This window comes from Bombus terrestris, chromosome 10 (genome assembly GCF_910591885.1).
Source record: "Bombus terrestris chromosome 10, iyBomTerr1.2, whole genome shotgun sequence".
In the NCBI taxonomy this organism is placed as follows: domain Eukaryota; kingdom Metazoa; phylum Arthropoda; class Insecta; order Hymenoptera; family Apidae; genus Bombus; species Bombus terrestris.
This window is the reverse complement of record NC_063278.1, coordinates 6,294,635-6,312,111: the sequence shown is the minus strand read 5'-3', so window position 1 is coordinate 6,312,111 and position 17,477 is coordinate 6,294,635. Positions and strand designations below refer to the sequence as shown.

The following is a 17,477-nucleotide window of genomic DNA, read 5'->3' as shown; positions in this document are numbered from 1 at the left end:
TTTAAACAATTTTTTTTACTAACTAAAAATAGCATTGAGACTTCACTAACGTGATATATTTTTGGGACTTATAAGTATCTTTCACTGGAAAATAAGCAAATTTAAAAATAAATTTATTTGAAATGTATTTCAAAAGACATCTGATCGATAAGAATTCACTTAAACAATTTTTTTACTAATTAAAAATAGCATTGAAACTTCACTAACGTGATATATTTTTGGGACTTATAAGTATCTTTCACTGGAAAATAAGCAAATTTTAAAATAAATTTATTTGAAATGTATTTCAAAAGACAGCTGATCGATAAGAATTCATTTAAACAATTTTTTCACTAATTAAAAATAGCATTGTAACTTCACTAACGTGATATATTTTTGGGACTTATAAGTATCTTTCACTGGAAAATAAGCAAATTTTAAGGTACAGAGGAAGTAATATTTACAGTGTGTAATATTATTATGTATAATATTATGTATACACATACACAATTTATGTGTGTGTAATAATTACACACACATAATTGATCAGTATACCAAACTCTTTTTCACATAGATTTTGCAAAAGAAGAAACTTTCATCTCTATCTTGAGGTACCTTTTCCTATTCAATTGAACTGTGCATTATTACTTTATTATCAAATGAATACAAGTATATGAAATAACTTCTTCTATTTACACGTTCGCTTCCATTGCCTGTCCCTGATCTTTTTAATTTGCCTGTAGTCATAAATATATTAAAAATAAAGCTTAACGCCACACCTTCCTGAAATCGCTTACGAATAGAGTATGCGGTCGGCAATAAATATTAAACAGTAAGAAGTCCAAACAGGAGTTATTAAGCTTATATATATATATATATATATATATATATATATATATATATATATATATATATATTATATATAAAAGGCTTATTTAAAACTAAATGTTCTCCTATGTATAGTCTCACGAACTTTTCTCGAAAAATTGAACCCAGGTATCTCTTCAATAAACTTCCTCATCAGGTAGCATCTTTTTCATTAAGAGAGCAATAAAAACATAAATCTTTTAGTTTCGGCGCAACCAACGACTCTATAGACATCGTTCGAAAGGAATTAGTTATGTTGCGTATGCGCAGAGACGGGGGTGGCATACCTAAATAGAAAGTTGCGTTTAGAATGATCGAACGCATTTGGAAGAATCCATAAAAATACTCGTGAAGCGCGCAGGACGTCATGGGGTTCGTAGCCACCCTCGCAAACTGCCACCGTTCGTTCCCTATCGCCGTTCAATCCCACCCCTTGCCAAATCAGAAATCTGCCGCTTCCATCCCGTCTCGACAGCGATGGCTGATGCTCGGATCCGAGGTATCGTGAAAAAAGAACACATCGGGCAAGCATTACGCTTTCCTCTCGTTTTGTCGATCGATCATTCCGCTACGAAACGAGGCGGTCGCGGTGACTAACAACAATGGCAAATCGGGAACGCAAGGACGTACATAGAGAAAAATGAGAGACTTGGATGCCTCGCAATTTGCGTGGGACGATGGTAAATGGGACATACCTATCGAGATTGACTACATCTACGTACATATACATATAGGTAATTCTATATGTATATGTTACGATGTAGAAATACACGTATGGCTTAACACGTTCTGTACCGGACTAATTTTTGATTACCTTCCGTTCAGACCGCGTGAGGCGTATATTACGATTGATAGTTTTGCTTCTGATATTTTTGCCTATGCCTTACCATTTTTTTAATATTGCAGGAAACATAATTAACAAGAAAAGGGTGTATCGTTTAAGATGTATTAGACATCAAACGAATAAATATAATTTTTGGTTGAACATTTACTCTATCAGACGAGCCGGATGCTCCTACATAATATTTTTTAATGACGTGAAAATTAATTTTTTTTAAATTATTCGTTTTACAATGAAAATTCCGTATGGCTTGAACGGAAAGTTCAGCGTGGGGCGTATACGGAACGAGTTAAATAAAAGCAATGTTTGGGAGTAAAGAAAAATAACACTGTTTGTCAGTACGTAAGTAAACAATATATTTATCATTATCGTTATTACTAAGGCACTTGTTACCGATATAAAAATGTGTACGTCACAAATTATTGCCAATGAGCATATATAAATACTGATATTAAACAACTAATTGCTTCTCGTAGTATAATCTCAGATATTATGGATGTCACCCAAGGGGAGTTTCTTGACTTGTTTTCGTTTTCTATTACTGTTATTCGACTGTTATTAACAAACGCTTTCCATTTCGTGAAATAACACTTATTTTTCTTCACGTTAAATTGAAGGCACTTTGTAAGAGGTCTCCGCCTCCACGCGATGCTCCCCCCGCCCCTACACATAACAACTAAATTGAGTTTAGACTAAAAGCAAGATACGGTATGGTAATATTAATATTATCGTTAACTAGCAATAAAAATAATACATTAAATGTATCTGACCTGCACGCCTGGAAGCTGTCGCAACGAGAGTAACGTAACGCAACGATTTCGTGATCCTTGTTAACGATGGTAACTTTTTTGGATCGCATTCGATAATAGATCTTCGCGTTTAATACAAGCTTCGCGTTACGATCAAACATAATAACCATGAACAGAAAACATAGTAGACAACGATAATAGAAAGAAAGATTTTGTGCCTCCCGACATGATTAAAATCACTATCGATATAGACTTCTCAAACTATGAATGCCTTCTTTTATACGTTTGTACAACAGCTTTATTCTTTATCTAGCCATTCGCATTAAAATCATTACGATATTACTATACAGAAACATTTAATATACCCATAATAAGGAAACAAGAGACACTCGTAATTCGAGAAATGATATATATATCATGCCTAATATTAAAAAAAAAAAAAAGGAAAAGAATTTCCATGAAACGATTATAAAAATTCTCTTCTTACAATGATTTTTAATGCAGATAACAGGAGCGTTAAGTCTACCGTGTTTTGTGTTGCTACACGTAATTACTATACAGCGATCGCTTTCCAAGTTTCAGTCGAATAATACAGATAGTAACACAAATATCGAACGAATATTACATGATCGTTTTATTACTTCATTAAAAAATAAGGAGGTCGAATACTTGTGCTACTCGCACAGCTACCGTTGTAGCAATATAAAAGATAAAACCAAGCGTGCGAATAACTACAAAACAAAAATCTAACTTGCGTCTCCGGAACTTTTCCTTACTGAGAGAAAAGGCAGGAGAGCTTACGGATTTTTCCTTCCACCTTTTTTGTGTTTTCATTTCTTTTCTTTCTTTTAATTTATCAATGAAATTCTATGATCTTCGATGAACGACCGTGGTTGGCAGACGTAACTGTGACGATTCGATAACAATGAAAATTCGATGATTAACAAGGAAACGTTAACAAGATAATGTTTTGATTATTTGAGAAAGATAACAGCTCTTTCTTCGTGTACTTCGAACTATAGAAAGAAAAAACATAAAACATGGAATAGATCAGTCGGATAAAATTGGTGATCGCGTGATTGTTATCACTGGGGTACAGTACTTATCAACGTTATCGCCGCATTATTTCGGACTAACAAAAGAAAGTTACGTCAACCTCCGATATTTCTTTCCTTCGCTTTTTTCCCTCTATTTTCTTCTTCTTTCTCTTCTTTTTATAACGTATGTATACACTTAAGCTGCCATGTTACTAAATATACATGTACGCGTATTGTCTCCTCTTTACCATGTCGCTTTGATTATTCGATAATAACCATTACTACTGGTTGTTTCGCGAGGAACATACAAAGTACAAGATTAACGGCCTCTTTTTATCTTTCAATTTTCTTATCCCCAAGAACTAAGGGAAAGAAATACGCGAAAAATCCTTAAGGCTAAAGATATTTAAAGGTAATCTATAAACATCATATACTCTCCTTTTTTTAATGTCCATAATATAACTGTATGTAGTATAAAACGTAAGAGAATTTTATAATCTAACAGTGATTTCAAAATACCAATAACTGCAATTTGTAACAGGTATAGACTTTATATATAAAAAAAATATATGTATATTCATTTTGTGTTCCCCTTTTCAAAGTATTTAAAAGGGTCTAAAAACGTGTTTGTCTATTTTAACAATTACCACATGTTCATATAAACATCTCGTATAGACGGACGGTTATTGCTTTAAAACATGACGATCAATATTGTCGTTCTAATCGATTGCAAAGAAAAGGCACTTCGTTTAAGCATATCGCTTGTAAAATAGTCTGAGCATTATCGACACTCGATTGCGGTGTACATGTGTGTGTATATGTATACACAAACACATGCAATTCGGAGAAATCTGTTTCGAATCTGAATCATACATGTAACACGACTTGTTCCGTATGCCAACTTCGAAGTATAGACAAGTGTCCGTGTGTTAAAAATGCTTCGATACTTTTAGACGTTGCCGTTGCTTCCGTAAACATCATATAAAGATCACCGCTATATGAATCGATGAATATCGAATAAAATATCATTTATCGAACATCATACCCTCTTTCTTCTTGTTCTTCCATTCTCTCTGTACATAGTGTTTTCATAATAATTGCACTTCGTCCTTAGTTCGTTCCATGAGTTTTCAATGTACGTTCACAAACTCCGTGAACACATCAGGTATGACGCTGTTCTTTTTAAATTTAAATCACATGCGAGATCCATGATCGTAAAAAAATCTGATATGTCATGATATCAGATTCCTTTTGTAAACCAACGTGATATAAATATAATTAAACAACAATTTACTTGTCTACTCCATACTATCGGGAAGTATATCGAGCTTTCTCCATTCATTGCGCTCTCCTCCATTGACCCGAACGGTACGCACATTAAATATTATTACTCATAATAAAATGAATAATATTCAGTTCTCTCTCTCGCTCCCTCTCGTACAATGCTTTAGTATAGAAATACAAACTTATATACAAAATGTTGTGGGGACAAATGCACTCATACACGCATACAAGCATACGAACACTCAAATACCCTAATAATAAGAGAGAAAGAGAAAGACCCGAATACATTTTTTACATACAAGATGTCCTAAAAATCTTAAAATACAACGTCAAAGATCGTATTCTTCATTCAATTCCAACAATTTCGATTATTCCACGCAGCAGGTGGTAAAAAATAGTGGAAGAGAAAATTAATTTCTGGAGAAGCCTCAACGATAATTACGGCCTGCTCAACATTCTCAAAAATTTCTTCAGGAAGACTCGACAAGCTTGCCATGAACACTAGATTTTAAGGCTTCGAATTTCACTATTTTTTACCACCTCTCATTATTCAACAAGCACGATATATAACAAGAAATTCGTAGTATGGAATTCAATAAGAACTATAATCTTCCGAATTATCGTCAACATTTCTAGGACACCCTGTGAATGTTTCTGTATACACATTTCTGTATATACGTTGAGCATAGCGCATTTTGTAATTAAGGCTCCATTCTACTTAAACTTTAAAATTTTTCTCGTTCACGTGCGTTTTTTTTTAATGGAATAGTCGTTGCTTTACTGGTAAGATCCTCTAGAATCGTTCCATTTAGTTTAGACGTATTGAAATTGCAATTTTTTTTTTAACGAATCGATTTCATAAATTGCTTGCCTGTCATAGACAATTCTTTCCTCCATACTACAGCCACGTCAGCACGTTTTCAGGTTTTGTCGTATTAGGGTTTATCAGCGATTGCACATCGTCCAAAATATCGCTACTGAAATCTTCACTCAACTGGAAACAAAATTACAAGAAACAGGAGAGTGATATTTGAAACAGTCTTTATAACTACTTTTATATATAAATATTTAATAAATACCTGTAACGATGGAACGAGATCGTCCGTCGAATCGATATTATCGCTCAGTGTAGAGAGATCTGGGGTCTCCATGGGTGCACCACCATCTGTAGAAGAGAAAAGAAAAAAAGCTTTTAATATTACCGTAATATTGTCGAAGCGAGTTCAGGTGTGATAACGTTCAAGGAAGACTTTAAGCTCAAGTTTATGGAAAACGGACCGTTGTCTCTTCCCGTGTGAAATATTATCGCTCTACTTCTTGATTATTCTATCTTCGCTGATTTATAAACTGAAAAAATTGTATTCAAAGTTTATGAAGTTTTAAATTATTGTATAAAGTTATAAAAAAACTCAATACATGTTTGTTGCTTTCTAAGTGGGATTTTTAGCATACTATTATAAATTTGTATTCTTTATACCAATGAGATATATGTGAGTTGATTAATTAAATTTGTTTGAAGAATGCAGATAGAACAATTAAGCATTAGGCCGACGATATTGCATATAAAAGAACATCTTACCACTGGTGCCATCCATGTTATCGTCGATATTTGCAAGAAAATCTTCAGGTGTATGAGGAAGAGAATAAGCAGAACCAAGACCCAGACCACTGTCTGCGCTTTCCTGACGTGCATGTTGTTCGTTGATTCCCGATAAAAATGGGTCCATAGCGGCGTCGGTAGTGCTTTGTCGGAGCATAAGCTCTTGCTACAGATAGAAAATATCGCGCGATATTATGAAAGACAAAAGCGTGCGATCAAACACACGAATAAGTACTCACCTGACGTATAATTTCCTGTTGTCGTTGCTTAAGACGCTCGCGTTCCATCTGTAACGACTGAAGACGGAGTTTCTGTTGACACGCTTGTAATGTTTGATTACTCTGAATGCCACCACCTGTGGGTTGTTGTTGTTGAAGCCAGTTTTGTGGTAACATCGCACCTGAAGTCGGAGCCCTTTGTAGATGTGTAGCTAAAACAAGAAATAGCCGAGCTCGATAAAATATCCGGTAAAAGTTTAACGATTCGTACGAAGAGAAGTATGAATTCTCGTATGAAAATAAAGACACTCGTCTATGATCGACCTTTGGAAGCAACCTACGCGATTTAGAGTGGGTCGATCGCAATGAAACTTACGGATTCTTGGATCGAACCACGAAGTGGTACGTGTCTGATGATTAATGAAGTAGATTTCTCCTTCAGGAGTACGCGCTTGCTCCCATCCGTCGGGCAATGGACCTAGAGAATTGGTAGCGCCGGTCGAGGATTTCCCATTGTCGACGGCGGCAGCCACAGCCGCTACGTTCGCTGCTGCCGCTGTTTTTCGTGGATCTTCCCATGTCGTGGTTCGCGTCAGGTGGCTGGAAAATAAAATTATAACACGTTCAGACGTCGTGCTATTTTGTACGTATAGCGTGGCCCCGTGCAGAAACTGAATACGCCACGGCACGTACAGTTATCCACATATAGTAGGCGCATTCTAAAAATAGTTCCATTCAAAAGACGACGCGAAGGAGTAACAGCAGGCGCCTAGCGGTAGTTAGCATACGAGTTTTAACGTCTCGAGAGAGAGAATAAAACGTATTTCACGAAATTTCCCCAAGGATCAAACCACTTTGTACCGTTCTTCCACGTCACGATCTCGTCGTCGATGTGAAACAACGATCGGAACGTTATGCTCTGTTATTCGCGGAAACGCTCGGATTCATCTCCTTTATTTATTGGTCGCGTGATCGGTGGCAGGTCGAAGAATCGAAAAGTGAAGAAACAAGAAGCCACGAAATACACGTTCCAACACATCATGATCGTATTTTAAAGCATTTCGCGGAAACAGACAGCAGCAAAAGCTGTACCGTGTGTTTCTGCGTACGAATGAGCCCCAACTCCGTTTTGAGAAGTTACCGCACACACCGCGATCTGGCTCCGATACGGGACGAAACGGTGTAGCATGGGTCCTTGAAATCGTAGCCACGCACGGCCCGCAGCGTCTCTTCGATCGTCCAACTAATTCCTCGTACTGTGCGGGACGAGCATCGTGGTTAATTAAATGGCAAAGCATCGTTCGGCAACGGCAGCAGCTTAGCACACGGGGATGCGGATGGAGTCGTGGTCGTTTTATCCGAAACGGCTTTACTCGGCACGAAAACACTACGTCGTCTCTCGGTCGACAAAAATAACAGCTAATGGCTGTGATTGCCGATCTCGTCGTCTTCCCTCTACCTAACGTATTTACCTTACTCACGTGTCACTTTTCAGCCGGGAGGAAGTAGAAAACACTACACCGTGCACGACTGTCGCTCTTATTTACCTTCGTGAAACGAATACCTTTGCGAACCGATTACCTTGCCTGACTCCATAGAAATTTTAGACAACGATCGAACATGCGGCACGCTTAATACGACACCGTGGTTCGAACACCGAAATTTCCCAATCGGCCGATGTATATCGCCAGAAACATCAACCGACAGATCCATCCGCGTGGCAAATTTCGTGGACGCGTAGGAAGAAGATTCCTTTTCCAATGATAATTCTCGTAACCATTTAAACGAATACGTTCAAATCGCTTGTCACGAGTTCCTCGAACAGCGGCTGCCACCGATTCTCGAATCACCACGAACGCAGAAGAGTTCAGTCCGCTTTATATTTTGCCAAAAGTGTCACTCGTTTGCATTCCATGGACGATGACTTAATGCGTTTCGCTTAAGTCATCGGCGACGACATAAACAAGTTGTCTAAATCCGCATCGGGATATCGTGCACCGGTTCTCAGTATTTCCGAGCGAGAAACAAATCTTCTTACACGGTTAATAATACCCGCGGAACAGAACGCGTTTGACGTAGTTTTAACATTAAGAGCATTATCCAATCGAGATATATCTGATCGAGCGTGTTAAGCTGCGTCGTTTCCCGAGATCCGTCACCGGGCAGCCACGGATCGAGAAGGACACGAACAAAACACGGCTCGTCGATTCCTCTGACGCGATCTCTGGATAACAACAGAGACGCGGCTTTACGATCGGTCAAGAAAGTTTCAAATTTCCCTCCGAACTCTCGCTGAATGATGCTTTCCTCCGTCGAATTAGACGAAAGGGAATCGCACAGAACGATCATCCCGACGAACTTGTCTCAGACGACTCTCGAAAATGATGCTTTCCTTTGCCTTCTCCGATCCTTCCCCACCTGCGATTCGATCCTACTGTTCGATTCGGTTTCGAGAGAAACGCGCGTTTCCTCGTTGATCAAAAGAATGACAGAGGAATCGTATAGTTACGATGAAAGTAATAAAAAGGAAGGGAAGGAAGAAAGGAAGAACAACGGGGCAAAGGAAAAGAAATTGAAAATCTATCTCCAGGATGCGTGATCGGCGGTGGCTTTAGCAGAATACAGAACGGCGGTGTGTTCCAAAAGCTACATGTCGCGGGTCTCTCCGGGAGCGGTTGGATGCGTTCCAAGAGAGTCCGAGGTAGAAAGAGAAAGAGAGAGAGAGGGCTAGGTGGCCGAGAGGCAAGGGTAGAGAAAGGAAAGAAGCGAGAAGAGGAAAAGAGGGAGAGGTAAGCAAGCAGGCAGGCAAGTAAGCAAGCAAGTAAGCAAGCTAGCAGGCAGGCTAGCAGGCGAACAGGCAACCAGGCAGCCAGGCAGGCAGCTCGAGAGCATTGGAGAATTACAAGAGGGTTTCTGTGTGGCGCACAGCATACGGACTACGATGTATTTTTACTCCGGACATCACGGCGCCGGACAACTCGTAAATAGACACTCTCGCACCGACGCTCTCTTTCGCTTGCCTGCTCTTCTCTCCCGTCGTCGTCGTCGTCGTCGTCGTCGTCGTCGTCTTGGTCGTCGTGGTTGTGCTCGTGGTCGTCGATGCACGATACTCGTTACATCCCTCCAGCACCCTCCCCCTCGAAGAAGCTACGACCGATCCCCTTCCAAAAATGACATCCAAGTACCGAGTTAATACATGCTTTTAACGACCTACGAGAACGAACAACTGGCAGCAAAACCGCTTAACGAACAATGCTCGATAACCCTAGACATCGAGGCATCCTCGCTTTCCACATTGTTTCATCTTCTCTCTAGACTAAGCGTCGCGTCGGCTGCACGTTTCGGAAATCGAGGCGATCCCTTGTTTTCAAAGTCAAGCGCGCGAAACATCGATAACGAACACCGAGCGCCCGATACGAGACAGTGCGAGAAAGCAAAGGCCTCTTTGAATGAACGGGGCTACGCGTTCAGACACGACACGCAGCGTATCAATTGAGAATCTTCGCTTCGAGAGTACATAAATTGTAGCCGAAGTACGTAGCGAACGGAACATCGCCGTCACGTCGCATGGAACAAATATGAAACAATATTCACGGACCGATTATGACGTCATAGATGATATTTACGAGTCGACTCGAAACCTCTAACGATACACGAAATTTCTATTTAACTACGCGTCGATATCATTGAAGAAAATCTACGAATATCGCAAGGATTACTAAAAACCTATAAACCTTTGTACGAGCTGGAAAAGATCGTCCAATCGAAAATAGTTTTCTAATCGACGTATCGTAGTCCCCTCCGACTTTGATTAGCCGCAGCGATAAGTTATTATTCGAATGGCTGACAAAATAAAAGGCCTGGCAAGTCGCTCGAAAATCAACGACGAAGAAAACAGAAAAAGGAGAGAACGGTGATCGTTAGTCGGAAAGCGGCGAGAGCGAGCCTCGCCGAGGACGCTCAGTCCGCCTTGAACTTTCGATACATTCGAGGTATTCCCGCAGATTTGTCCTCCTATCTGGCATTCGCGTTTGCAGCGCAAGACTCTCTCTCGTCTACAGGTGTGTCGGGGTCTTTAGCCTGTCGAGTGGCCGAGTAAAAACTTCCATCCTTATGCGAACGTCTTAACGTTGCAACGCCTTTGCGGAAAACAGCACGACCTACTCCTCGTTCCGTGGAAAACACCGATTACTATATAACGCGCATAATATTACCGATGCAACTGTTACGCGCGCGTGTACACACGCGCGCACAGACGCACACGAGCACACCGTACATTGTAATACAAATAGATCGAACGTGACGCGCGCGTAAAATAAAGTCTGCCGTGTGTCGTTTATCTCGCGTTTTTAGCTCTCCTCGCGTCACGAATGTTATTTATCGTTCTGTACCTTTCGCTTATCGAGAGGAACGTCTTTCGAGACGCGGCACACCAAACGAGAAACGGATTATACCCATTCGACACGCCGCGTCGCGGAAATGTGGTCGTTCCACGAGCAATCAGCGCATAGTTTCCTCTTGAATTTCTCAAATAGCGTTATTTCTTTTTCCCCCCCCCCCACCTTCTCCTTTTTTCCTTTCCTTTTTTCTCAGATAAAAACTTACAAGACACGAACAACCGACGAAAAAGATAAAATATCGGACACGATGGAAGGAAAAAACAGAAGGAAAACGCGTGTCCGCGTTGTCGAACTGACCCTGAACGCAACAGGATGCCGATGTCGCGCACACGCGGTCAACTTTCACTGCATTCGAAAATGCATAGATACTAAACGTCCTCGAAATGAATTTACGAGGAAAACGGCTGGAATATATCGGCACGGTCGATTCCACTCGTGGATCGCTTCTCTCGCGGTCGTTATCGACCAGTTCGCCAGAGATTCGCGTTACTCCGTCGCTCGAACGAGGAAGTAGCCGCGAATCAATTGCCATTAGCATCTCAGCCTCGCGATTACGCTCCGTATATAACAGTATTCGTTTCTCGGATACTTTAGAGCGCGGGCGTGGTTCGTTACTCGTACGATTTCGAACGTTTTATCGCGTCACATAGGAACGCGTGATTTTTCCACGCGTGATTTCTACCAATCGCAAACAATTCCGAATAATCCGCACCTATCTCGACCTTAATACCAGCGACAGCCAAAGAGAATTGTCGTTCGATTTCTCAGCTCTCCCAAGAATATCGTAGGAAGAGTAAAAAATTAGACATTTGCTCGCCAGAAACCAAAGAAAACGTACGAACGAACGAGAATCGGTACAACAAGGAATGACGCTCGTTCGTGAAACGAGCTCGATAAACGAGATCCGTTGAAGCGAATAAATGTAGAGTCGGTTGAATTCCACGGATAGTGTGACTCTGCTCGTGACTAATGTTTCGTCAAACGATACAGTTGACGGAAAACCTTGGTTGCCTGCTCGTCATGTCTCGTGTGTTCACCTGGCGGTGGAACGTGTTTCTCGAACTGGCAAGATCGTCGCGTTCGAGCGAGCAAACGTACATCGCGATAAGAGAGCGATGTCTTTGCCTGTCTCTGCGAGAGAGAAGAGACGGCGCCGCTGTTTACGTCCGGTCGATGAAACACGAAGAAAAGAAAAAAAGATCCCTCCACTGGTTCGTGGCAAAGTCGTTTCGTTTCGACGGTATACAGTTGCTCCTTCTCGCTGGTATGTAATACGCGAACCTAGCTAACGGGACCGACGTATAACATTATACGGCGAGGTAGTAACGCGCGAGTTGCGCGCCAACCGCGCGGCAAACGAAAAATCCAAGAAAAAATCGCAACGACGGGTCTCTACTAAGAACTCTCCGTCAATCGCGTGAAATTTCGCGCGAAACAACCGACTTGGTTGAAAGACGATGACGCGATCTGGTCGCTTCCAACGATACCGGACGTTTAAACGGCGCGTCGTCGTCAACGTTTCTCTGTTTAGGCTCTCTCGTTATTTTCTCTGGCAGAATATAGAATACACGAAGAGAATGCACGGAGTAGAAGCGACGTAACAGAGAGAAAGAGAGAGGAAGGGAAAGAGAGGCGAGGCGACACTTCCTAGAAGGTTTCAAAGAGTCAGTTTGTTCGCGGCTCGAATCACGTTTCAATTACGCAAATTAGATTCTAATAAGTCCCGCTTCTGGATAAGATCCAAAAGCTCGGAGAGACGGGCCAGAGGTAATTGGACGAACGGCGCGAGAGAAGAGAAATAAGAGAGAAGACACGGGTGCCGTCACGGTAGTCATTACTGCATAATACAACAACCGTGCGGCTCTCGGTTGGCTGCACTTCTTTTACCATCGGCCATTACCGAGCAACTCTCCTCGCGGCCGCTGTGTTACGTCTATCGAGGGAATGCCATGCTTTTTCTCGTTTCATGAACGATAATCCATAGTAGCACCGGAGCACGGCCGCAGCTACTATATCTTACTATAAACAATTAAACGATATTTACGTCGGATCGGTGGCGGTCGGAATAGCCATAAATCGGTCGGAGAAGCGCGAACCTGAAACGTGATTAATTCTCGTCGATACAAGGCTACTCGGGTAAACGTAATTATTCGTCGAGCCACTCCTTTCTTTCCTTTACCATTTCATTCCGCTTCCTGCATTGCAAATGGGCACGTTACCGATACGTTACAAGGTACCGAGGGAAAACGGCACCGTTTCATAGAAACGACTAAATTTCAGATCCTATACGAAGAACATTTCAGATATACGTTTCGATACGAACGAGCAAACGAAAGGACGCGACTCCTGCTAGAAAGTACGATTGCGATAAAACCTTTTAGAAAACTAGAAAGAGAACCTTTTAGAAAATTAGAGAACGAGCTGTGTTACGAGCATTAAGAACATAGAAGTTACGGCGAAAGATCGACGGGAAAGATTTGCTAATTACGTTTTTACGTAACATTTCGGTAGGACTTAGTGGCTCGAGAAATTAAGGACGAGGCAATGATTAAATAACGATCAACGAAAGACGGTAAAATATACGTCAACGATAGCGTATCTGAAAATTGCTCGATGATTCGACGACGATACCTATCGACGAGTTTTACAACTTTCACGATGCTATCTCGCAGCGAAGGCTCGTTGCGCGACGTTCATTCGAGTTTCCAGTTCACGCTGAAATCATGGAACGTAAACGGAAATGATTTCCCCGAAAGAAATTCCCCTTAAACGGAACGAAACGAGACCGACCATCTTGGCTGTACAGCTTCCGAGCTTGAAAATTTTAAGTTAGTAGAGTAGGTTCTCTTGGTTGTGATAAAATAAGGGTTCAAAAATAAAAGAAGAAGGAAATCTACGTTCAAACGGAAAATATTTGACTGTGGAGGATTGAAAGGGATGGACACCGCATAAAGGGATACCTCTCAGGAGCAATAAGATCCAATAGCTGGCATTCTCAAAAACTAACCTGCCTGGCCTTCGTTCTTACAAAAATGTCAGCAGCAGGTAGAATTCGCAGTAAAGCATTAATAGGCAGGGTTCGAACGGTAAAACTCAGGTAAAACTTTCTGGAAGAAGACGCATACACGAGAACAGAGGACTTTTCGAGTTCTTTTTTCCAGCTTCTCTGTAAATCTCTTATTTGCAAATAAAAAAAGAGAAAGAGAAGGAAGAAGAAAAAGAGGCGAGAATGACGATGAAAATACTTGGAAATGAGGCGAAGAACAATACCGGCTAACCGAATGAAAGCCCTTTTCAATCGGTTTTGAGGGAGGCGAACGTTGAAAAGAAGACACAATGAATATTTACAAAAGTACAGCTATAACTGAATGAACGAGAATCCCTTCGTTCGCAGGTGTACTCGTTATCGATACGGAGGCAAAACGTATCGATTATCGCCGGGATATCTGTACGTGACATCAGCCACTCGACCAACGAAATCGTAATCAGACATCAAAGCAAACAAAGAGGAAAACGTAACGCGGTCGATCGATCGACTCCGAGGAAAACACGTGAACTCGAAGAAATTGAACGTGGTAGTGCATGCCGACATTAGCTATAATCGTCGAAATTAAAAAAAAAAAAAAAGAAAAAATAAACAAAACAAAAGAGAGATTCCTGTGAAAGAAAACGTTGTTCCATAAGTGGAACAAAGCGAGAGATGATTTGGACGATCTCTAATTCTTTGAAAACTGCTGTTTGAAGCAGCTTCGTCGCGAAAATCGTGAAATATTGGAAATTAGACGCGGCGATCGAAAAAAGAGAGAAACGTCCGAGCCACCGGCGAAATACAGGTGGGTGGAAGGAAGCGAATGAGGCGACAAAGCAGACGAGGAGCGTTTCCCACGACAGGTGACACGTGGGAATCCTAGTGACGGCGCAGGTGGATCAGGTTAAACGAGCGAGATGGAAGAGAAACGGGGAAGGGACTGCGGAGGTATCGAGTAGGCGGCTCGAGATTGACAAGGAGAGCCGAGCCAAGAGAAAGACGAGAAAACGGGATCCATAGCGGGGACAAGGAGGATATGCGAGCAATTGGCAGTGGGGAGACGCGGCCGAGAAACGGAGGAACGGAGAAACAACGATGAGTAAGTCGAGGTGGTGATAAAGACAGTAACGGCCTTGAGGTATGTGAGACCCCAACACGACGAAAATGTGAACCAGCCAGCAGTCGCGTACAACGGTGAACTGCTCCGATCCGGAGTAGGATCGTTTATTCAATGGTCATAGATAGAATCCACTTGGAGATGAATCAATAAGGTTGTGAAATGACTAAGAAAATGTCAGATCGATGTCGTCTGTTCTCGGCATTCCCTTCCCGTATCTTCTGCTTCGTATAATGCCGTAAGAGGATCGGCAAACGTGAAACTAGCGTTTATCGAGGAAACCTTAAGAACGTTCATGAACAAGGGTTCCGTTGATAGGTAACTAGTCAGATTCTGTGGACATGTTAGAAAAATGCTGAAAAATCTATATGATTCGATGGATTCGAAAAGAAGATAGAAATGGGCGGGAAGCAGGAAATAGGGAAAGGGAAGAAAGAAAAAATAGAACAGCAGGCTTTGGAAAGCAAAAAGAGGAAAGTAGACTTACTTGAGGAAGTAGATTTGTCCCTCGGGGGTGCGCGCCTGTTCCCATCCATGTGGCAGGGGACCTAGGTCGTCGACCGTACTGATGACGTCGTAGCTGCGTTGCTTCTGGTGATGATGGTGACGCGCGTGCGGCTGGGGCGCGTGCTGAGGCGCCTGCTGAGCTGAGGCGTAGGTTTGCTGAAGAGAGGCCGGGCTGCTGTGAGCGCGAGGATGAGCAACGGTAAGGCCAGCCGCGGCCGCTGCCGCGACTGCAGCCGCAGCCGCACCTGCGGCGTTTGATCCGGTACCAGCGGCAGTATTTCCACTTCCACCAGTAGCCGCACCTGCTGCTCCGGTACCTGATGTACCGGTAGCGTTTCCACCGGGTGCTGGGCCGGCACCGGCGACCGCGGCCGCTGTACCAAACGCGGAATCCGCCGAATTCTCCCGTGAATGCGAAATCGAGGGACTCTTGCTACCCGTCGACGGTGGATTAAAGAAGGAATCTGGTAAATTGCGCATGCGCAGTGGTACTTGCAGCGGACGCTTCGAGTCTGGCTTCAGGACGCTGTCGAACAGTGCCTGTAGATCCGATTCCGAGTTTTGATCGATATTTACTACCAGATTACTTTTCGACAACTGGTCCACGTCCTGGTTCAGCGCCATTTTGGATCACGCACTCTAACGCGCTTCGTCCGTGTCTTTCTTTCGCCCTGTCGTCTCTCTCTCCTCGTATCCTGTACACTCTGCTGCTACCTTTCGTTCTTCTTTAGTTCTCCCCTCTCTTTCTCTCTTACACTCTTCTTTCTTCCCTTCTTTCCGTCTTCTCGCCTATCCTATCTCCTTCCTGTCTTTTTCTTTCGTCACCGTCGTTCTGAACCTTCTTTCCACCTCTCCCTCTCCCCTTTACGCTACGTTTGCTCTTGTCTTTTACGGTACACCTATGGGCATTCGTGCATAGCACACCACCAGTCTCTTCTCTATTTGACCTGTACACACAGTCTCGCTCTCCTCCGTCACTCCTCGATTCCTCGACAACGCGATAGCTTCTTCTCTTTTCCACCTGTGCGTGTCGCGAGAGACAACAAAACAAGCAGGACAATGCCGCCGCCGCCGCCGCCGCCGCCGTCGCTGCCGCCGTCGTTCTAACTACCACAAGGTCCCCTTGTACCTCTAACCTTCGACAATACCCTCGAATTTTTCGACGAGTAACGTCTCCTCCACCTCTTACCACGATATCGCGCACCAGGAGAAATCGACTCGTTTTGCTAGCCGGCCGTCTAGCAAACGAGTGCTAGCGTTCACCGTGCGTGGACACGCGATTACGTACAGGGCCTAGAAATTCCCGTGTATCCGACTGATTCTCATCTTTTCACGCTACCTACTGGCTGATACTGTTACCAAATTGCAACGGCGCTCTTTTCGAAAGTTTATCGCCAGTTTGATACAATAATATTGTTTACCGCTAAATGTCCAAATACGAAAATAAAACTACCTTCGAGCGAAGACAGTATTACTTCATCACTTCTTAATGAATTCGAAGAAAACGATCACAAAAGAATCGAAAGACTTTAACGATGTTACTATGTGATTAATAAATTTGTACATACGCTACCTTCGATAACTTTTTAAACTGACCATACGTTTTAAGCCTTCGTTAAACGATCTTCCTTCGTTAAATGTCGATAAAATAAGAAAACCATACATCGACACCATTTGAATTTTCTTGATGCTTATGAGATCTAACCTCCTTTTTGCTCTTTTTTATTTAAACACTAAATTTAACTTTATTACATGAAGAGTATCAAGAACAATTGAGTAGAGTAGAGTATGAGAAACACATTTTCAAGTACCCTTCCAAAATCATATTTCCTCATCGGTAATCTCGTACT

General features: G+C 42.3%; 1 protein-coding gene across 1 annotated transcript; it reads right to left on the bottom strand.

The window, feature by feature from the left end:
* Nucleotides 1–2,018: 2,018 nt before the first annotated feature.
* LOC100651410 (transcriptional coactivator YAP1) lies at nucleotides 2,019–16,931 on the bottom strand. Its single transcript, XM_003398267.4, has 6 exons — nucleotides 15,608–16,931; nucleotides 6,952–7,175; nucleotides 6,597–6,787; nucleotides 6,337–6,523; nucleotides 5,837–5,922; nucleotides 2,019–5,751 (listed from the first exon to the last, which is right to left on the bottom strand). Exons 1-6 carry the CDS (start codon nucleotides 16,249–16,251, stop codon nucleotides 5,656–5,658), a joined length of 1,428 nt encoding a protein of 475 aa, XP_003398315.1. The 5' UTR covers nucleotides 16,252–16,931; the 3' UTR covers nucleotides 2,019–5,655.
* Between the last annotated feature and the right edge of the window lie 546 nt (nucleotides 16,932–17,477).